At 39.3% G+C, this 23,279-nt stretch overlaps 1 protein-coding gene across 5 annotated transcripts in view; it reads left to right on the top strand.

The window, feature by feature from the left end:
* The first annotated feature begins 5,338 nt into the window (after positions 1-5,338).
* MBTPS2 (membrane bound transcription factor peptidase, site 2) overlaps positions 5,339-23,279 on the top strand; it is a 46,322-nt gene continuing 28,381 nt past the window's right edge. For all 5 annotated transcript variants that reach the window (XM_044235901.1, XM_044235902.1, XM_044235900.1 and 2 more), the window contains exons 1-5: positions 5,339-5,520; positions 8,562-8,710; positions 12,181-12,415; positions 18,449-18,552; positions 21,105-21,232. In XM_044235901.1, coding sequence (XP_044091836.1) covers positions 5,446-5,520; positions 8,562-8,710; positions 12,181-12,415; positions 18,449-18,552; positions 21,105-21,232 — 691 coding nt within the window. In that variant the 5' untranslated portion in view covers positions 5,339-5,445. The remainder of the gene's footprint in view (positions 5,521-8,561; positions 8,711-12,180; positions 12,416-18,448; positions 18,553-21,104; positions 21,233-23,279) is intronic.

Below are 23,279 nucleotides of genomic sequence, written 5' to 3'. Positions count from 1 at the left end.
CATGCAGGGCTCGATCCCAGGACTCTGAGACCATGACCTGAGCTGAAGGCAGAGGCTTAACCCACTGAGCCACCCAGGCACCCCCAGGACTCTGAGACCATGACCTGAGCTGAAGGCAGAGGCTTAGCCCACTGAGCCACCCAGGCGCCCCAAGGACAAACATTATCTACATGACTGTAAAGCAGCAGTTGCAGTAAAAAAAAGTCTATATACATTAGGAATGAAACATAAGTGAAGACGGCACTTTCAGAGGAGATTCAGAAAATATTTTCTTCAACTGGCACTAGAAACTTCCATTTGTGGGACTGCTTCAACCAAACTCTGCCATCTTCGGCAACCATACCAAGACTGGATTTAAAATGGAGAGAAGGGGCACCTGGGTGGCTCAGAGGGTTAAGACTCTGCCTTCAGCTCAGGTCATGATCTCAGGGTCCTGGCACTGAGCCCCACATCGGGCTCTCTGCTCGGCAGGGAGCCTGCTTCCCCCTCTCTCTCTTCCTGCCTCTCTGTTTACTTGTGATCTCTCTCTGTCAAATAAATAAAATTTTTTTAAAAGATCTTTATTAAAAAATGGAAAGGAGTCTTTACCTTAAGTCGGTTCCTTTTAAATGGAAAAGAAAGACTTAGTAATTGTGTGGCAGCATCAACACTAGCAATATCCCATAATCACGACACTAACCAAACATTTTGTGCCTCCATATCCTCCCTAGGTGAGACTGAACGGCTGTTTAGGCTGTAGATTACACTACTGTGTATTTCCAGGTGTTCTTCTCTCCTTCCAGGTGATGACACTCCATCTGCTCTTCTTTTTTAAGATTTTTATTTATTTATTTGAGAGAGAGGGAAAGAGAGCATGAACAGGGGGAGGGAAGGGAGAAACAAACTCCCTGCTGAGCAGGAAGCCTGATGCAGGGCTCGATCCCCAGGCCCCGGGGATCATGACCTGAGCAGAAGGCAGAAGCTTAACTGACTGAGCCACCCAGACAACCTCTCCCTCTGCCCTTTTTGTTAAGTACAACTATTTGACCACTTTTGGCTAATGAAACATGAACAGAAGCAACATGTGCACTTTGGGGCCATAGCACTTTACTGCCAGTGGTATATACTCTAGTCTTTTCTTTCTCTGTCCCAGTAAATGCTGAACCTCATATTGAGCATAATAAAATGGTCAAGTCTCCATCAGCATGCCAAACAATGATGGATACAGAGCACAAAGAAAAAAATAATTCTTTACTATTTTTAGCCCTTGGGACTTTTTAAAAGATTTTTTTACTTTAAATTTTAATTTACTTTAAAGATTTTTTTAATTGGGAGCACCTTAAAAAAAGAAATATTCCTGCACAAAACATCAGACTTCAAAAATCTAAATACTAATATTCTTCATAATGAATTTGTAATAGTATTTTAAATTAATATCTAATGTTATATCTCAAGTTGATCTGGTATCTCAGAAGTTTATTGAATGATGTTGATATTCTGCTTCAGCCAAATATTGATTTTTAATAATGAAGCTATTTTACATTCAGCAAAAATACATATCTGATGCCCCCTCTAAAAATGATAAAATTGTATGAATAATTTTATAATAATAGAGGCTATGTGTCCTCTATTTAAAATAGTTACCTGACAGGGGTGCCTGGTTGGCTCAGCCAATAGAACATGTGATCTTGGGGTCATGAGTTCAAGTCCCAAGTTGGGTGTAAAGCTTCCATTAATCAATTAATTAATTAATTACTGACAGAAACCTGAAGCGACTTGTAAACTAGGTCACAAATTTGTTTTTAGGAAAAATACTTTGATCTTCTGTAATTCAGGTTTTTTTTTTTTTTTTTTTGCTGCCATCTTGCATCCTCTATCTTGTCTCATCTGCTGCCACCAGCTGGCTTCCACCACTGATAAGTTCCAGAAACCAGCAGGATTCAATTCAGTGTTTTGTCTTTTTTTTTTAAGATTTTATTTGTTTATTTGACAGACAGAGATCACAAGTAGACAGAGAGGCAGGCAGAGAGAGAGAGAGGGAAGCAGGCTCCCTGCTGAGCAGAGAGCCGGATGCGGGACTCGATCCCAGGACCCCGAGATCACGACCCGAGCCGAAGGCAGCGGCTTAACCCACTGAGCCACCCAGGCGCCCCAATTCAGTGTTTTATTTTGGCTGCTGGGTCCCTGAACATCAAGTCAGCTGAATAAGTAAATTTTTAGGTTGGGAACAGAAAAACACAATCAACTCATTTCCTACATATTTAGGTAATCAGATAGCCACACAGTAGCTGGTACTTGTCCCAGCAAGGGGTCCAGACAAGGCTCCAGGCTAACAAAAAAAAAAAGATCTTAAGTTCATATTCTCTTCCCCGGCAAGAACAGTGTTAAAAACTGCAGTCATTATGTAAGAGTGAACAAAGACCAATTCAAACACAATAGCCTACCAACAGTGTTAGTGCAGTTTTAAGTTTTAATAACTTCAGAAGTACAAATTCCACAAACTTAAAACATCTTTTAAAAATAGAAATACTATGGCAGCTGGATGGCTCAGTTGGTTCAGTGTCTGTCTTGGGCTTCGGTCACGATCCCAGGGTCTGGGACCCAGCCAGGACTGAGCCCCAGGGACCCTGCTCATGGGCTCATTGGGGAACCTGCTTCTCCCTCTGCCCTCTGCTTGTGCACTCTCACTCTCTCTCTCTCTCTCAAATGAATAAATAAAATCTTTTTTAAAAAAAGTTAAAAAATACCGAAATTTCTTTCATGCTTAGTCTTGAAAAAAAATTTTTTTATTTTAAAAGGTTTTATTTATTTGACAGAGAAAGAGAGAGACAGAGATCACAAGCAGGCAGAGGCAGAGAGAGAAGCAGGCTCCCCGCTGAGCAAGGAGCCCGATGCGGGGCTCTATCCCAGGACCCCGAGATCATGACCTGAGCTGAAGGCAGCGGCTTAACCCACTGAGCCACCCAGGCGCCCCTAGTCTTGAAAATTTTTAAACAGTAATGTTTTTCAATTTTTTTCAACATTTATCTTCAATTGAGACTAAAACACTTGAAATTTAAAATTATTGAAAATTCACAACATGAAATAAGTATAAAAGCAATTTTTTTAAGGTTTTATTTATTTATTTGACAGACAGAAATCACAAGTCGGCAGAGAGGCAAGCAGAGAGAGAGGGGGAGGCAGGCTCCCTGCTAAGCAGAAAGCCCGCTGCGGGGCTCGATCCCAGGACCCTGAGATCATGACTTGAGCTGAAGGCAGGGGCTTTAACCCACTGAGCCACCCAGGTGCCCCAGTATAAAAGAAATTTAAATGAACTTTCAGGTGATGGCTTTTACAAGTTTGTAGCAACTATACTTCTGAAACTATCAAAACCTTAAAGTGCACTAAGACTGTTGGGGCACCTGTACATGGAAAACTGTGGGGTCACAGAGTGCTTGAATATAAACTTTTATAATTTATACCCAACTACATCCAAAATAAGTTGAAACATTTTATAACAACATATATGAACACATGTATGCAAGGAGATGTAAAACTGACTTAGGAGGTCTCTTGGAGCTGGAAGGACATGGTGTTAAATTATTAAAACTTTAGGAAAAGGATGGGAGAATGAGGCAAATTAGTAGCAATATCTGTAATACAGCTTTCTAGTATTATACTGTCATTTTTCTATTGGAGGCCGTTTATATATGAGGGTCTGTTTTTATTAGGGATACTTGTTCTTAAAATAGTATTATGTTCCCTATATTAATATTGATACTATTATTGCTAATGATGCTTCTTTGGAAAAGTTGGCTTACAAAAATATGAACATTAAGAGAATGCAGAAAAACACTCCATAAATAAGGGTTTTCTTTCCCTTTAGAAGTCATTTAGTTTAGTGATTCTCAATCTCATCTACACAGTGGAATGATGTAAGGATATTAAAAAATAGTGACTCGGGTCCACTCTGAGCTTCTGATTCAATTAATCTAGGCTGCAAATGGACATAGGAAGTTTTAGAAGCCCCGCGATGATCCTACTGTATAGCCAAGGCTGAGAACCACTACTCCAGGTCAACACTTAATCAAGTATAGGTCAGCATACAAATTATATGCAGATATTTGGAGCTCCAATTTTTTTTAAAGATTTTTTTTTATTTGACAGAGAGAGATTACAAGTAGGCAGAGAGGCAGGCAGAGAGAGAGAGGAGGAAGCAGGCTCCCTGCTGAGCAGAGAGCCCGATGCGGGACTCGATCCCAGGACCCCGAGATCACGACCCGAGCCGAAGGCAGCGGCTTAACCCACTGAGCCACCCAGGCGCCCTGGAGCTCCGATTTTTAACCACAGCACCAATCTCAAATTTCGTAATGGATGGGATTGCAAAAAGAACCTAATTTAATCAACAAAATGGATGAATCTCAAAAATATTGTGTTGATGGATGGAACTAGAGAATATTATGCTCGTGAAATAAGAGAAAAACAAATATACGATTTCACTCATGTATGGAATTTAAGAAACAAAACAGAGGCTCATAGGAGAAGGGAGGGAAATATAAGATGAAATCAGAGAGGGAGACAAACCATATGAGACTCTTAATGGTAGGAAACAAACGGAGGGTTACTGGAGGGGAGGTGGGTGGGGGTTTGGGGTAACTGGGCGATGGGCATTAGGGAGAGCATGTGATGTAATGAGCCCTGGGCATGATATGTAACGAATGCATCGCTGAACTCTACCTCTGAAATTAACAATACACTATATGTTAACTAATTGGATTAAACAAAAGTTTTTAAAAAGAAAAAAATTATGTTGAGTAAAATAAGCCAGACACAAAAGAGTATACTTATTGTATAGCTCTATTTATACAGTTTAAATACACAAGAAAATTCCTGAGGTGCAAATGTTCTCTATTTAGATTAGGGTACACAGATATACGCAGTTATCAAAACTAACTGAAATGGACAATTGAGACCTGCACTATGATTTCGCTTTATGTAAACTACACTCAATTTAAAAAAAAAAAAAAAAAGAATAAACATAATTAGAAATCTGGATGCCTATGACAGGGTCTGCGAGACGGAGACATAACCCGCTGTCTTCACACGACCCCAAACTCTCACTGGCTTAAAATGGAACAGCAAACCCCGGACCAGAACTAGAGAGAATACAGAGCCAACAGCAGGGAGGGCCAGAGCCTAAGAAATCGCTAGAGGGCTGGGCGCGGGTGCCGAGCAGACGCACCCACCGCGGTTCCAGGGTGTGCCACGAAAATAAGTCCCCGCGCCCTTTTCCGGTGCGCGCAAGGCTGGTTGTGTGCTTTCCGGAAGAGTCCGGGGGGAAACGTCGCCACCGGGAGAAAGGAACCGGTGACAGCTTGGTTCCTGCGCGGATGCTGGGGCTGTAGGCGTCGCGCTTTCGGCTCGTTGCGGCTCACAGGGAGGAGGACGCCCGGGCTCGCTTATCCCTCTGCTGCCTCCGCCACTGCCATGATTCCAGTGTCGCTGGTGGTAGTGGTGGTGGGCGGCTGGACTGCCGTCTACCTGACCGACTTGGTACTGAAGGTGAGGGCCTCGGGCCTAAAGCCCAAGCCCGCGGTTTCCAGGGCCGGGCGCAAGGCCCGAGGCCTTTTCCCCTGGCTCGCGCCTCCCGGGCTGGAAGCCGCGGGGCCAGTACCCACGTGCGCCTTTCCGCGTGGCGCCCGGGCCCCGTGGAGTAAATAAAACACGGCGGACCGCGGGAGGGGTGTGGCGGTCTGCGCAGCTGCCGCAGTCATATTGCGGGGCGGTGCAGGCCCCGACGCCTTCGGGTCCTGCCAGGGAGGCGCCAGTAGTGGGCTAGGGAGGGCCTGGGCTTTGCCAGACCCCGCGGCAGTGCACCTGGGAGGAAAATAAAAAGCCCGCCTAGGAAAGGCATTGTTCTCCCTCCATTGTCTTTAAGGCCACGACCCTCCAAAGACTGTGGTACTGGAATGAATCTAAATCAAGTTGCGATTTAGACCAGCGGTCTCAAACTTTAAAGTGTATACAATCATTTGGGGTTCCTGTTAAAAATCGCTTTCTGAGTCAACAGGTTTGGGGTGGGGCCTGAGTCTGCATTTCCCAGGTGTTACCGGTGTATTTAGTCTATAGCCCATACTTCAAAGTAGCATACTCAGGTAATAAGCATTTAGATAACTAGTTTCTGACTACTTCAATTCTAATTTGCACCCGCTTCTTCACACTACCCTCCTTCCCCACCCACACGTACACCCCCAGTGCGCGGTCCACTGTTTAGCTATTTGGGAAGGGTAACAGAAATTAGGCACACTTGCCTGACCACGTGTTTCAAGCAACCTTTGGAATGGAATAGTGGCGGGGGGCGAAGGTAACAATAAAGTCATTACAATATACAGCTTTTATTCCATAGTACCTTTCTTAAGTGTTTAATAAAACCTTCATGTTATGAATACCGTTCTAAATAGAATATTAGAGTTTAGTATTGTGTGTTTTAGGTGTAACAGTAAAATGAAATGATACTTGGGCTGCTTTCTTGGATTTAAACTTTCAAGTGAATAGGTTTTACAGTAGAGTCCTTAGAGCAAGGGCTGGGTTCAGCCACTTCCCACCCTTTGTGACCTTGGCCAAATTACTCTCTGTGCCTGGGTTTCTTCATCTTCAAAATGGAGTTAATAATAGTGAGGATCTTCTGAGATTGTAGAGGGAATTACATTAGTTCGTGCACATAAGGCTTTGCTACTCAACCTGAAATTCAAGGACCAGCAGCACTTTATCTGGGAACTCGTCAGAAACGTAGAGTCTCGACCTACAGAATCAGAATCTGTGTATTTACAAGATCCATAGGCGCTTCCTCTTCCACTACTTGGCATAGTGTTTAGCATATCATAGCAATACCGGCCACTGCTTCTTTAAACAGGGATTCTGTTGTTTAGAAAAAACAAAGCCACGTGATTTCTTCATGTAGCATATGTGACAAAAATCCAAAATAAAAAGAACTTTTCAAACCTCTACAGTCTCTGGTCAAGTGTGTGAGGTGGTCAGGTTACTTAACTTTCAGTAATAATCCCTAGGTCCCCAACAGAGCACTACCCCTTGAGCAAAAAACCTAACTCTCACTCAGAATATCTGCCTGGGGAATGGAGAGACCTCAAGTTCAGGAATCTGCACACCTTCAGCTCCTCTGCTTCCAGCTTGGTCTGCTGTTCCACGGTTGGTTCTTCTCAGATTTCTGACATATACTGACAGAGTGTGTCACTCTACTTTCCCAAGTTCTGGGAAACAAGCAAGTTTTAAAAAACTTCACCTGAAGACTGAGAACAGAGAACATTAACGGGTCCAAAGGCAAACAGATACCTGTATTTGGTTAGGTCATTTCTTAGGACAGATAGGGCTGAGGTATCCTTCTAGAGGCAAATTTCTCAAATGGATGACAAAAAAAACTTACTGTAACTGAGGAGTAATAGGGGTCAGTGTCAGGATATATAAAACAACTTTATGTTATTCAAAATACTACATTACTCAAGGACTTCAGACTTCCCTAAAGATAAAACTCTTGTTAGGCTGTGTAGAAGCAGATCCCCTCAACCCTGAAAAATGTAAGTTACAAGACCCAAGATGGCTTTACATAGGTTTTGTACTTTTATATGATCAAAGGCAGCCTAATTTCTTAGGGTTGTTGCTCATAAGAGGATAAAAAGCACTGATTCCAACTAACTTGTTCCCTGTGTTGGATTGGTTGGGGGTCTTCTTAAATTATAATACAAGATCCCTTTTTGTTGTAAAAAGACTTCTAGAACTCTGCTGTTCAGTGTGGTAGCCTAAACTACATGTGGTCATGGAGCATCTGAAATAGCACTAGTCCAAATTGAAATTTGCAATAACACTGACACTGGATTCAAAGACTTACATACAAATAAGTAGATGGAATGTAAAGTATTTCAGTAGTTTGTTTTATTAATTATACGTTGAAATGATATCTTAGATATTTTTAGTTTAAAAATATATTTAAATTAATCTGCTTCTGTTTCCTTTTTAAAATTTGGAAATTTAAAATTACATATCTGGCTTGCATTTGTAGCTCATGTTTCTATTGGACAATGCTCCTCTAAGCAGAGTTCAGCAAACTTTTTCTGTAAAGGGCCACATGATACGTATTTAGGCTTTGTGAGCCACATAGCATCTCTGTCACATATTCTTGGGTTTTTGTTGTCTTTTTTTTTAACAATCCCTTGAAAATGTAAAAACCATCCTTAGCTCGCAGGCTGTATTATGTGGCTTTGGCTGTCTCAATCAATAGTACATTGACTTGATCTCAGGGGTCGTGAGTTCGAGCCCCACACTGAGCATAGAGTTTACTTGAAAAGAAAAGAAAAACAGGTTGTGGGCCACATTTAGCCCATGGGCCATAGTTTGCCAGACCCTGACCTCAACAGAGCAGCTAGTCTGAGACCTTTAATATCCTGAAGAATAAACATAAAGCTTTTAATTTATAAGTATTTGGACAGTCAATATCTTGTTTTCCTATAGAAAAGATTTTTTTGATTTTTCTTAAACTTCATACATGTTCTTCAAAACTGAGTGATATGGAACTTTTCTTTCTCTCCTAGTCATCTGTGTATTTTAAACATTCCTATGAAGACTGGCTGGAAAACAACGGACTGAGCATCTCCCCTTTTCACATAAGATGGCAAACTGCTGTTTTCAATCGTGCCTTTTACAGTTGGGGACGGCGGAAAGCAAGGATGCTTTACCAGTGGTATTCTTCATTTTCTTTTTTTGGCTTAAATCAGTCATTATAATCATGAGAAATGCTTGTTAAATGAACTATTTCCATTATTTTCCAATCTACTGAGTTTTAAAATGTCAGTAGTATAAAACTTTTCTGGTTTTATATGAACTTAGGAGATTACATCATTGTACTTTTGCATACATCAAAAGTCAAGGTTCTGTATCTTGATCTGGGTAGTAGATGCACGGGTACACATGTAAAAGTTCTGTAAGCTGTGTATTTGAGACTTGGGTACTTTACTGTATAAGTTATACACTACTAGAAATGAAAAACGAAGAAGAGAAATGCAAAAAAGCGCTTTCCATCAGGAAACTAATTCTGTAGAATCCTGTCATCACACATAGAAACGTAGGTCCTGGGAGTCAAAGGATGTCCAAAAGTCTGCAGGCTTTTTCCTATACCTCTTTTGTGATCCCCCTCCAGGGGAATGATACTTAAAATATATCACAACCAGTAAGGCATATACACACACCAACTGGGAAAATGGCCAGCAAGATTGTAGCAGCAGGGTTTTGAAGTCCCCTGGCCATGCCAGGCATACCCCTTTATTTTAACAAATTTCTTCAATCAAGGACCATATAGTGTTTATTGTTAAGAGGTTTATAAAGATCTCTTGGACACCTTAGAGACTGACATGTTTTATAGCTGGCAGAATTTCTAGTGTGGGCATAGGAGGCCTTTGTCTAAATTCCTTTTTACTAGAAAGTTAGCTCCAACTGGAATAGAGCTAAATGTAAAAAAAAATCATTAAAAAGCCAAAAATGCAATAGCAGATCAAACAAGATAGAAAGAAGAAAGTAATAAAGAGCAGGAAAAGTGCAATAAAAATTATAAAGAAAGAAAATCAGCAAAGACCAAGTGTTGGTTCTTTGAAAAGATTGATAAAACCAATAAACCCCTTCCATAATTATCAAGAAGAAAAGAAAACACAGGTAACTAAAAATCAGGTAACTGAATAGTTAGTATCAAAAAGATAAAAAGTAGCAGGCATTAGCTAGGATGCAGAGAAAAGGGAACCCTAGTGCACTGTTGTTGGTAATATAAATGGTGCAACCACTGTGGAAAACAATATGGAGGTTTGTCAAAAAAAAATGAACTAAAATACCACCAAATGGTAGCTACACTTATAGTGAACACAGCATAATGTATAAACTTGTTGAATTACTGTGTTGTACACTGAAACTAATATAACTAATATAACATTGTGTGCCAACTGTATGTCAATTTAAAAAAATATTTTTTTAGTGCCATTTAGTGCCATTTGCCAAAAAAAATACTTTTTTAAAGAATACCATACGATCCAGTAATTCCACTACTGGATATTTACCCAAAAGAAACAAAAATACTAATTCAAAAAGATAGATGCACCCCTGTGTTTATTGGAGCGTTATTTACAATAGCTGTGATGTAGAAGTAGCCCAGGTGTCCATCAATAGATGAATGGAGGGGCACCTGGGTGTCCTAGTTAGTTAAGTGTCCGACTCTTGGTTTCAGCTCAGGTCATGATCTCAGGGTTGTGAGTTCGAGCCTTGTGTCAGGCTGTGCACTGGGTGTTGAGCCTGCTTAAGACTCTGTCTCTCCTCCTTCTGTTTCTTTCCACCCCCTCACCTTTACCCCCCCCAAAAAAATAAATAAAAAATAATAAAAGCTTTAAAAAAAAAAGATGAATGGAGGGGCTACTCGGTAGCTTAGTCAGTTGATCATCCTACTCTTGGTTCTGGTCCAGGTCATGATCTCATTGATGGTGGGATCAAGCCCTATGTCAGGCTCTGCGCTTGACAGGGAGTCTGCTCAAGGCTTCTTTCCCTTTGCCTGTCCCCCCACTGACTCTCTCGTTCTCTCTCTCTCTCGAATAAATAAATACAACCTTTTAAAGAAAGATGAATGGATAAAGAGGATGTGGTATATATACATAATGGAATATTAGCCATAAAAAAGAATGAGATCTTGCCATTTACAAGTGGACCTAGAGGGTATTACTCTAAGTTGGGGAAAGACAAATAGTGTATGATTCCACTTATATGTAGAATACAAAAACAAAACAAAAGAACAGCCAAACAAAAACTAAGCAGACTCTTTTTTTTTTTTTTTAAAGATTTTATTTATTTATTTGAGAGAGAGAGACAGTGAGAGAGAGCATGAGCGAGGAGAAGGTCAGAGAGCGAAGCAGACTCCCCATGGAGCTGGGAGCCTGATGTGGGACTCTATCCCGGGACTCCAGGATCACGCCCTGAGCCGAAGGCAGTCGTCCAACCAACTGAGCCACCCAGGCGTCCCCTAAGCAGACTCTTAAATACAAAGAACAAACTGTTAGTTGTCACTCTGGAGGTAGGCAGGGGAATAGCTGAAATAAATAAAGAGGATTGAGAGGTGCAGATTTTCAGTTACAAAATAAGTCACAGAGATGAAAAGCATAGGGAATATAGATGAAAAGCATAGGGAAGGGGCACCTGGGTGGCTCAGGGGGTTAAGCCTCTGCCTTCAGCTCAGGTCATGATCTCAGGGTCCTGGGGTCGAGCCCTGCATTGGGCTTTCTGCTCAACAGTGAGCCTGCTTCCCCCTCTCTCTGCCTGCCTCTCTGCCTACTAGTGATCTCTCTCTCTCTCTCTCTCTCTCTGCCAAATAAATAAATAAAATCTTTTAAAAAATGCATAGGGAATATAGTCAATAATAATGTAACGATATAGAATGGTGACTACACTTAGCATGATGAGTATTGAATATTGTATAGAATCAATATGTTGTATAACTGAAACTAATACAGTATTATGTTAATTGCACTTCACTTTAAAAAAATCAGAATTGAGAAAAAGGCACATTACTGCCTATTCCACAGACTTTTTAAAAAATGAAACTATTGTGAACAATTCTGTGCCTATAAATTTGATAATTTAGATGAAACAGACAAGTTCCTTGAAAAACTTATTAAAAGTTCAAAAATGTAATAGATTATTCCCAATTACAGAAGGGTAATTTGTAATTATTAAAACAGTAGAAGGAAACTTGTTCAATTTTACCATGTTAATATTTAAGCTCATCACAAAATGTAGCTAAAATAAAATGCAAACAAAAGAATTGGTAGAGGAAAAAAGATATGAATGTCTACAATGTCAAAAGAGCTTTCATAATTATATGAGAACGAGATCAAAACAGTTCTTTGTAAATGGGCGAAAGACATGAGAGGAAAGAAGCTTTTTATTGGGAAGAGTATTCAGCCTCTTCAGTTATGAGAGAATTATAAATTATTACAATTGCTTGGAGAGATCCATGCCTGTGCCTCAGTCACATACCTAAAATTCAGATAAGAAAAACGAGGCAGATGTAGTGAAATTTTTAGCCATTATTTTGAAGCTGTGAAATGTGGCTTGTCGATTAATTTGTTAACCCATGAGTTATATGGAATTGCACATTTATGTGATTTTGTTTCCTCCCAACAGGTTCAATTTTGGAATGGTGTTTGGTGTAATTGCCATGTTCAGCTCTTTTTTCCTCCTCGGGAAAACACTGATGCAGACTTTGGCGCAAATGATGGCTGACTCTCCCTCTTCTTCCGCTTCTTCCTCTTCCTCTTCTTCTTCCTCCTCTTCTTCTGCTTCTTCCTCTTCGTCATCTTCCTCTTCATCCTCTTCCTCCTCCTCCTCACTTCACAATGAGCAAGTGCTCCAAGTTGTGGTAAGTACCTTGTTTTTGCTTTTTAAGTTTATCGCAACACAAATAGAAGGTATTTTTTCTAGCTAGCATAACGCCTCTCCATGTTATAAATATGGAAATAGATGAAAAGTCTCACGATTTCTCAAACTGCCTGCTTAAACAAAAATATTAATGGGAATCTAGGAAGGATTTGTTGGAATATGTGGTAGCAGTAGCGATGCAACAAATGCACCACCATCGACTGTCAGCAATTACACAGATACTTGATTTAATTCATGTTGTCTTCTTGAGGTCTTTTTTTTTTTTAAGATTTTATTTATTTATTTGACAGAGAGAGATCACAAGTAGGCAGAGAGGCAGGCAGAGAGAGAGGAGGAAGCAGGCTCCCTGCTGAGCTGAGAGCCCGATGTGGGACTCGATCTCAGGACCCTGAGATCATGACCTGAGCCGAAGGCAGTGGCTTAACCCACTGAGCCACCCAGGCGCCCCGTCTTCTTGAGGTCTTAAATGACTGTTTCTATCAAGAAATGAGCTGGCGTATTTAAGATCTCTATACTGAATAAATAAATTGCATTTTAGCCCTCTCCTCTTAATGGCTTTCAGACTCTAACCAGTAATATCCTTTTATTTAAAGATAAAAGACCTTGAATGGTCACTGTGATTTCCTGATGGGAAGAATATGCCGAATATTACTCCTTTGACTATAAGCTATTTATAATAATTCTCACTTGATAGCACACGTATAAACCTATATACCTTACTGATGCATGTCTCCAGAGTGTGGAAGGGTGCTTTACCTTTTAGTTCAGATTTTTTTACATATATGTTTTAGTTCAGATTTTTTTACATATATGTTTTTATTTCCAGGAGTCACGGGTGTTATGTTCTTTATCATGCTTTTATTAATGGAATAAACGACTTAAGAGCTAGTTACCAATTTTTTTAACTCTTCTTTTTGTGGTTTCTACTAGGCTGGGCCACCATGGGTAGATTTAGAAGTCATTTGTAGAGAATGATAATGAATCTCACCTGTGGTCATAGCTCTTTTTTAGAGGTTCAGAGGATTTGCTAGGTGAGGCCTCAGAAGAGATGATTTATTTCTTCAATATTTACTGAATGTAGTCTGCCTCATGGCCCTATGCTGAGTCCTGCTTACATGGGGAACAAAATCCAATCCCAGCACTCATGGAGCTGTTAGTCTAGAGGGACAGCTGCTGTGATTGTGCTACAGTTCACAGAGTACCAGGTACTACGGTACAGAGAAAATGCATGCTGAGATGTCCCTGGCACTGGGAAGAGTGGAGAGGAGACCTTTAAGGGAAGGATGAGAAAAGTCCCCATAGCCTCTAAGGAAAGATGGCAGTAACAGAGAGTTACTCCCGGTAACAGAGAGAAACATATTTGCCTATTTACGATCTCTATACCATATAAATGAATTGCATTTTAACCCTATGTAGAGTGTTCCCCATTAGGGAGGGGGGAATAGTAGAATAATAATAAAACCTAGGTAATATACAGTGCTTCCTGTGTGAGGTTTTTGTGCCCATTTTATTCTTTTTTTTCCATTTTATTTTATTTTTATAACAATCTAGAGATAAGTATCTGATCACAGATGAGAAAACCAAGGAAGACAGATGTTAAGCCACTTACTTGCCTGTAGTCACAGCTTGTAAATGGTGGACCCACCACTGCCCTCAGAGCCATTATGCTCTACTCCCTAAGGAAAGACCAGTAATTCTTCAAGGAACTAGAAAGTAACTTTCACCTATGTCTAGGTGGTATATGGTGTATGGCATGTGGTGTAGAAGATAAGATGGGAAATACAGATAGGGTCTGGGTTATGAAAGACCATTCTAAGAAGTTTTTATTTTGGGGAGCATCTGGCTGGCTCAGTGAGGCTGGAGTCATCCTAAACGCTCAGGCTACACAATTGGTTGTTGTGCGCTAAAGAAGAGGATAGTAGAAAAAGAAGCAGGTTGAGAGGAAATGTGATCATTCACCTGTCTGCCCGCTAGGATTAGAATAACAAAGTGTTATTGTTATTTCTTCTTTCTGCTTCTTAGTTTATTCATAGAGTTCACAAAAATACTGACTGTGTTAGGAGAGTCATGCTGCGGAACCATGAAAAAGTCAGCTGTCCTCTGTAGTCCACTGTGCATATTTATGTATACATTTCAGAATGTTAGGTCTCCTGGTTTTGGTTAGAGTTCTTGTAGCTCAGAGAATGTACTTTCTGTTTACAGTATAATTCCCTACAGCCTCATTCAGTATTAATTCCCAAAAACCTGGCACTGTGTGTCATTGAGAGGTCAGAATTTTGGTACATCTAATACCCTGTGTGATCATGGCCAAGACAGATGGGCATTCACATACTGTTGCCAGCAAATAAGACCTACCATCTGTTAGTATAGTCACACACTCAAATCCTTACCTTATCTCATCATTACATCCATAAAACAATAAAGCAAAAGGGGTGCCTGGGTGGCTCAGTTGGTTAAGCATCCAACTCTTGATTTCGACTCAGGTCATGATCTCAGGGTTATGAGATCAAGCCCTGCATCAGGCTGTGCACTCAGCATGGAGTCTGCTTGTGATTCTCTCTCCCTCTTCCTCTGTCCCTCCCCCTGCTCGTGGTCTCTCTCTCATGCACACACTCTGAAATAAATGAAATCATTTAAAAACAATAATAAAGCAAAAGGAACCAATGTCCTATTGAATCCAGCCTACTAATGTACTTGAAATGAAGGTAAAATAAGATAGATACTTTGTGATATAGAGAGAATGTATAAGAATTAATCTTGGGGTGCCTGGGTGGCTCAGTGGGTTAAGCTTCTGCCTTAAGCTGAGATCATGATCTCAGGGTCCTAGGATCGAGCCCTGCATCAGGCTCCCTGATCAGCAGGGATCCTGCTTCCTCTCTCTCTCTGCCTGACTCTCTGCCTACTCATGATCTCTGTCTGTCAAATAAATAAATAAATCTTTTAAAAAATTAATCTTAAGTACGTAAATTTAAAGAGAAGTCAGAGAAATGGAAACTAGTGATCTTAACAGGCAGAAGACCTCTGACAACATGGAAACGGAGCAGGTATGAGGAAGAGCATACCCTGATATTCTTAGAAAGAGTTGCTTAGGGGGCACCGGGGTGGCTCAGTGGGTTAAAGCCTCTGCCTTCAGCTCCGGTCATGATCCCAACCAAGGTCCTGGGATCAAGCCCCACATCGGGCTGTCTGCTCAGCGGGGAGCCTGCTTCCTCCTCTCTCTCTCTGCCTGCCTCTCAGCCTACTTGTGATCTCTGTCTGTCAAATAAATAAATCTTTAAAAAAAAAAAAGAAAAAGAAAGTGATCCAAGCAACATGGTTTTTAAAAAAATAAAAAGAAAGTGATCCAAGCAACATGGCTTGAATCTCCTCTTCAGTCACTAAAGGAGACTTAAAAGTGAAACTCCTCTGTGCACAAAAATAAATTTCAATTGAATTAAAATTGAAACACAAAATCATAAGAAATCAAAAGATAAAAAAACAGGCTTCTGCTATATGAACACAGAATTAGGATGACATACATAAGCATAACACTAATGGCACAAACCATGAATATTGATAGATTTGATGACCTAAAAATTTTTATATATCAAAAAACTAAAAGTAAAATTAAAATCAGAAGAACTTGGGGATGCATCTGTGATATGTATTACAGAGGACTGATCATTGATACTCGAAGTGATCTTCCACAACAATAAGAACAAAAGAATACTCTAGGAGAAAAAAATAGTAAGTCATGAGTAGACTGGCTCACAAAAGACCTGTCAGTGGTCAGAAGCAGGGGGAAAACTGAGCTTTAATAATCATCAAAGAAATATAAATCAAACAATGAGATACTTTTTATATCCCTCAAATTGCAGATTTGAAAGACTTGAATAATACAAGTTTGCCCAAGGTTATGGAAGGGTCTGCTTCTGGAGAACAGTTTGATATGTATCAAAGTCCTTTAAATTTTGTGTCATGACAGCATTTATTACCCACATAATATTAAACATGGGGAAGGATTTTTTTTAAGATTTTGTTTATTTATTTGACAGAGAGAGAGAGAGATCACAAGTAGGCAGAGAGGCAGGCAGAGAGGGCATGAGGGTGGGGAAGCAGGCTCCCTGCTGAGAGAGAGCTCAATGTGGGGCTCGATCCCAGGACCCTGGGATCATGACCTGAGCCAAAGACAGAAGCTTAACCCACTGAGCCACCCAGGCACCCCAAGGATTCTTATATAATCCTCGGAATTTCCCTTTATGTAAATGTGGTTATTTCCATTTTAATAGTGAAGAAATTGCAATGTTGGGGGTAATAATCCAGACTTCCTTAAGGCCACTTTAGCTAGTTAGAGATGGATCCAGAATGTCAAACCCAAGTGACATGTCTCCAGAACCTGAACCAACCATGTTTGTCTAAGAATTTATTCACCCAAAATATTTGAATATATGTGCCCAAATATGTTCATCACAATATTTATAAGAGGAGAAACTTTTTTAAATGATTAAATGCCCAACAGTCTATTTTATAGAATGCAATACAGCTATTGAAAATCACGTTGAACCAGAAAACACTCATGGAAAAATGTTGATGATATCGTTAAGTGAAAGGGGCAGGTTTCAAAACCAGAGGTGTAATAAAAGTATAATTCTTAAAAATGCATATATATATATATATATTTATATATATGAAAAGACTAGAAGGACATAAAACATTGAGAATGGTTTTTTGTTTTGTGTTTTGGGAGCAGCATTATAGGCTTCTGGTTTTCTTTGATTTTTCCAGCTTTTCCTGCTTTAAGCACATTTTATAATTAAAGTAATAATAAGACAGAGGAGGAATTTCCTCTAGAAGGATATTTTTAGGGTCCAGCTCCTGGACTATGAGAAACAGATGCTCAGTGTGTGAATAATATTAAATGCGTGGTGTGTCCCACTTAACCTAATATATGGAATTTTCCCTTAACAGATGACATAACTTGGGAGTGGTTATTTACCTGGCAAGATGATTCTTGGGTATCTAAAAAACTATACCATACAACACTTAAAGCAGCAAACTTGCTTTGTGTATTCAGTGATACGTACATGCACATCATCTTGGGAGCATGTGCTTGCAGGACAAGTTCTGCTGCTTCGTAAGTCCTTGATATGTCTGTACGTTCCAAAGGACTTCCTTCCTGCATTGAATGTTAATGTAATAATTGTATCATTTTGATATATTTTTCTGACCAATGTACTAGAGAAATTGTTGGCATCAAAGAAATGGAGGGCAGGGTGCTCCAACTCCCACACCAGTGAGACACTTGATTACACTACCCTGATTCCCAGTGCTCATGTAATTTGAGAATACTAAAATGAAAACTCATTGATGGGAGGCAGGAATATCCTATATTACTCACCTAAGTACTTGGAACCTTGCGATAAAAATTCAGAGAAGGGTCTAGGAATTGTAACAAGAATTTCCAAATCAGGCTTCCAGCTCCAGAGGGTAGAACAGTTGCTGACTCTGTCGCTGTCACTCCACATTCCCTGGCACTTTGCCTGCCTTCCTAATTCTTTCCCATGGTGAAGACTTCAGGACAGGAAAGTTTTGACTTTTTAACCTGGTGTTCACTGTTATCTTTAGATTGGTGTTGTGCTTAATTTGAAAACTGCCTAGTTTGAAAAAACTGATGTTTTTACTTTTATTATGATAGAAGTAGAGAAGTAACCACTGATAGTCATATTACTTACTTTTTAAAAAAAAATTATTCTTTATTTGAGAAAGAGAGCACAAGCCAGGGTGGGGGTTGCGGGGGAATCTCTAGCGGATTCGGCGCTAAGCACTGAGCTTGAAGTGGGGCTCAAGGTGGGACTTGATCTCATGACCCTGAGATCATGACCTGAGCTGAAACCAAGAGTCAGATGCTTAACCAACTGGCACCCCCACTTTTAGTTTACAGAACCTTCAGCCTGGAAGTTTAAGCTTTAACATGGAGTGAACATCGTGGTTTCTTTGTGCCCACATGTGTATTTATCATTGTGTCTGTGAACAGGTTCCCGGTATAAATTTACCTGTCAACCAACTGACCTATTTCTTCGCTGCAGTTCTCATTAGTGGTGTTGTACATGAAATTGGACATGGGATAGCCGCTATTAGGTAATGATATTTTTCTTTCTACAACATGTAATAACTTTTTACTTAGGAGGGTTTATTACAAAAATCTGCTACATTTGATAGTTTTTGTTCTGTGAATATTGCCCAGTGCATATCCACATTATTTTGAGGTACCTACTCTTTTATAAAGATTAATATATTGATGAATACTCCGTTAACTATGCACATCTACAATCTAGGTCTTTCTATCCTTTGCCAGCCTTCTTATATCTTCATGGTGCTTCAAGATTTTCATCAAACCCTGAAACCCAATCTTTTTTTTAAATTTTTATTTATTTTTTAAATTTCTTTTCAGTGTTTCAGAATTCATTGTTTATTGCACCACACCCAGTGCTCCATGCAATACGTCCCCTCCACAATACCCACCACCAGGCTCACCCAACCTCCCACCCTCCTCCCTTCCAAAACACTCAGTTCCTCAGAGTCCACAGTCTTTCATGGTTCATCTCCCTCTCCAATTTCTCCCAACTTCCTTCTCTCCATCTCCCCATGTCCTCCGTGTTATTCCTTATGCTCCACAAATAAGCAAAACCATATGATTATTGACTCTCTCTGCTCAACTTATTTCACTCAGCATAATCTCTTCCAGTTCCATCCATGTTGATACAAAAGTTGGGTATTCATCCTTTCTGATGGAGGCATAATACTCCATAGTATATATGGACCACATCTTTATCCATTCATCCATTGAAAGGCATCTTAGTTCTTTCCACAGTTTGGCAACTGTGGCCATTGCTGCTATGAACACTGGGGTACAGATGGCCCTTCTTTTCACTGCATCTGTATCTTTGGGGTAAATACCCAGCAGTGCAATTGCAGGGTCATAGGGTAGCTCTATTTTTAATTTCTTAAGGAATCTCCACACTGTTTTCCAAAGTGGCTGCACCAACTTGCATTCCTACCCGCAGTGAAGAGGGTTCCCCTTTCTCCACATCCTCTCCAACACATGTTGTTTACTGTATTGTTAATTTTGGCCATTCTAACTAGTGTAAAGTGGTATCTCAGTGTGGTTTTGATTTAAATCTCCCTGATGGCTAGTGATGATGAACATTTTTTCATGTGTCTGATAGCCGTTTGTATGCCTTCACTGGAGAAGTGTCTGTTCATGTTAGACAAAGGGCTGATACCCAAGATCTATTAAGAACTCCTCAAACTGAAACCTAATCTTTGTATTTATCATTAGGTTAGAATAGTAACTGCTAAACTTGAGCCCACCTGCCTGCCTTCTTAGTACTTTCTTTGACTTACTGGCTGAAATGCTTTCCTGCTTCTACTCACAGCCTGTGCTGGTCATAGCAAGAACACTGAAAGCTCTGGGATTGTTAACAAATATCATAGCCTGTCTAGAAACCCAAGTAGAAGATAAGAGAGGATGAGACCTGGAACTTGCTCAAGTATCATACCATGTTCTTGTTTTCACTACACAAATATATCATTGTAATTATACCCGAGCATTTTAAAGGTTCCTAAACTTAGAAAGTTGTGATAGGGAAGCACAGTGCCCCCCTTCACTCCCTCTGATAATTACTGCCATGATGAACACACATACTGATAGGAATGTGTTTTATCCCCTGGGTGTGTGTACCAGATAAAAGATTTTATAGAAGAAGATGAAAATTCTTCTTACTACTTTCCCATTGCTTATGAACACGAGTCTGTTGGCTGCCAATAAACTCTCATCTCGACAGAGCGTATACTGTTACACAGTGTGACATATAGTGGTTTAAGTAGGAGGCTACTTTTTTTCTCTCTCTCCTTTGCTTCCATATTTTTAGCATTGCAGCTTTTAGGGTTTTGCATATAAAATCGTTGTTATTAACAGTTTAATACTTCAGTGTATGTTTGTGAAACAGTGTGAGTAATCTTATAAAATCCAACTGACAAGTGAAAGTCAATCAGTACTAAATAACAGCACAATATATTTGGGGAATTTTTTTTTTTAGCGTAGCTGTTGGCCTTATGAGACTATTACAAGTAATTCCATTTTTAAAGAATGAATTGATAAAAAAATCGTCCTCTTAAGAACAATCTGAGCATTATGTATTATGAATTAACATTATGAATTAACAATAATTCAGGTATATACTTCGATAAACCTATACTTTTATTAATAATAGCTAAAACAAATATAGATACTTTACATTTTTTGTGTCCTTCTCTGAAAATAATTCAGAGTAAACCATAAAAATGTTTTTCATTTAGTTTCTCACAGAAATATTAACCATTTCTTTATATACGTGACTAATTTCAAGTTATTTTCTCAGCCTATTGGTTTCAAAAAGTTTTAAAGTTTTAAGCCTATTTCAGAATGCCCTTGTTTTACATAATGCAGTTTCATAGATAACCAAACCCATACACTACTGTAAAATTATAAGATAAATGTACATCATATATGAGTTTATTTTTTTCAATTGTCCAGAGAGACTTGTTAAGCAAGAATTTAAATCACAGTGGCAAGTTTTAAGATTAAATACATTATTAATTTGAAAACTGCAATACTAGTAGTAAATTCCTTTTTCTTTATGATTTCTTAGGGAACAAGTTCGATTTAATGGCTTTGGGATTTTTCTCTTCGTTATTTATCCTGGAGCATTTGTTGATCTGTTCACTACTCATTTGCAACTTATATCACCAGTCCAGCAACTAAGGATATTCTGTGCAGGTAACAGACTTAAATTTCTTTATTCATATGTGTATCATTATAGAAAATATTCGCATCACAAATGACAACATCTCACCTTTTGGTTGATAAATTCAGTTTGTAAGATTCTCAGTTAAAAGTAACAAAACAAGGGGCTCCAGGCTGACTCAGTCTGAGAAGCATGTGACTCTTGAGCTTAGGGTTGTGAGTTCGAGCCCCCTGTTGGGTACAGAGATTACTTAAATTTTATTTTTCTTAAGTAATAAAGCAAAATAATTTACATTCCAGTATCTTCAAAAACAACAATTTTTAAAAGGTTGAAAGTAAAATGAACAGGACATACCATACAAATGTGAACAGGAACTATATCTACATTAGGTTACTTAGACATAGGGGGTGACTTAATAATCAAAAGGTGTGTAATCCACAGTGAAAATGTAATCATTGTGAACTCACTGCATCAAGTAACAAACCAGCAAAACAAAAATGAAAAAGGTGCAAGTGCATGGAGAAAACAAAAATGTAATAAAGGAAGCTCATCTCATCTCTCAGTACATGGCAGAAAAGTATGAAAAGTCAGATCATCAAAACTCAAATTAGTAAAGTAAAATTCAATAAATACATCAAACTATATATCAACAGTTTCTTTTCAAGTGACCATGAAACATGAAAATTGGCAAATTTAATTCAAAACATAATTGCAGTATATTTAAAAATGATAATGACATAAGTTGTAAAAGTTTGCTGAAAGGAAAATTCACTGCCTTATGCAGTTAGAATGAAAATAAGTCAGTTAAGCATTCAACTGAAGAAGTAAGAAAAGAACTATAAAATAGTTAAGAAGCAATATAATTAATAAGGATGTAGGTAGAAAATTATAAATTAGGAAAAAAAAACAAACTTAAGTCCAAGAGGCTTTTTGAAGAAAAAAAGGAGTAAACATGGTAAAAAGCAGTATAGACAGAATTTGCAGCCAGATTGGGGAATGATAACTGATACAGAAAAATATTAAAATTATAAAATTGTTCTTTGTTCATCTCTGCAAAAAATTTTCTAAAACTTGGATAATTATTTTAAAGTATAAATGATGTAAACTCCAGAGAAGATAGAAAAAAATCTAAATAGGCTAATTAATTACAACGGGAGAAGTTAAGAAAGTTGATGAAGAATGCCCCTGAAAGTTTCATAGGTGTAATTCTTTCCAGTCATCAAGGAAAGTTGGCTTTTTATTTAATTCCAATTCAGTATAGATTTTCCGTATCGCATGGAGAAGGAATTTTTTTTAAAAAAATAGGCTAATAGAACACTGATATACATCCTGTAAAGTACCAAAAACTACATACGGTGTCTCTACACAGCACAAGTATGGTTCAACGATAGGGAATCTATTTGAAACTGTTAAGCTTTATTTACCATTGGGGGAAAAAATCTTCATCTCAGCAGATATCGGACTCGGTATTTAACAAAATTTACCATCCATTAATGGCAAAAAAAAAAAAAAATTTCCTTAGTAGAAATAAAAATAGCCAGATACTTCCTAATGACATAACACTAACAGGCATTCTTATTAAAGGACAAGACAAGCGGTCCCATTATCGATTATCACTGATACTATGAAATGGGTCCCTAAATGTGGGTCAGTACAGTAAGAGGGAAGAAAGAAGCAAAAATAATGTAAGCCTTTTTTTCAGGTACTATTACGTACTTTGGTGGGGGAAGGAAAAGGGAAAATCAACAGAAAAGAGAAAAAAATTCAGTGAAGAACCTGGTTTACCGAATTAATAGTCAAAAAACAATAGCGCGGCATTCGGAGTGGGGAGGGGAGGGTGACGTGTTCCTGAGGACTGGAGCGTCCACGAGCGCGTGAGTGTGAACGTAAGCACCCGTTTGTTGAGGTAGTGGGAAGCGCATGCGCCTGGCGCTCCCAGAAGCACTCGCGCCTGCCGAGTCCTCAGCGGCTTCAGCGGAGGCTGCCGCGTGTCTCCCACTCCTTCCGCGTCTTTCTAATCTTTAGCGGCTTCAGCGGAGTCCTCCACGCGTCTTCCACTCCTTCTGCGTCTTCCGAATC

This window comes from Neovison vison, chromosome X, assembly GCF_020171115.1.
Source record: "Neovison vison isolate M4711 chromosome X, ASM_NN_V1, whole genome shotgun sequence".
Lineage (NCBI taxonomy): Eukaryota > Metazoa > Chordata > Mammalia > Carnivora > Mustelidae > Neogale > Neogale vison.
Note: the sequence above shows the minus strand (reverse complement) of the source record. Positions and strands in the feature narration are given on the sequence as shown.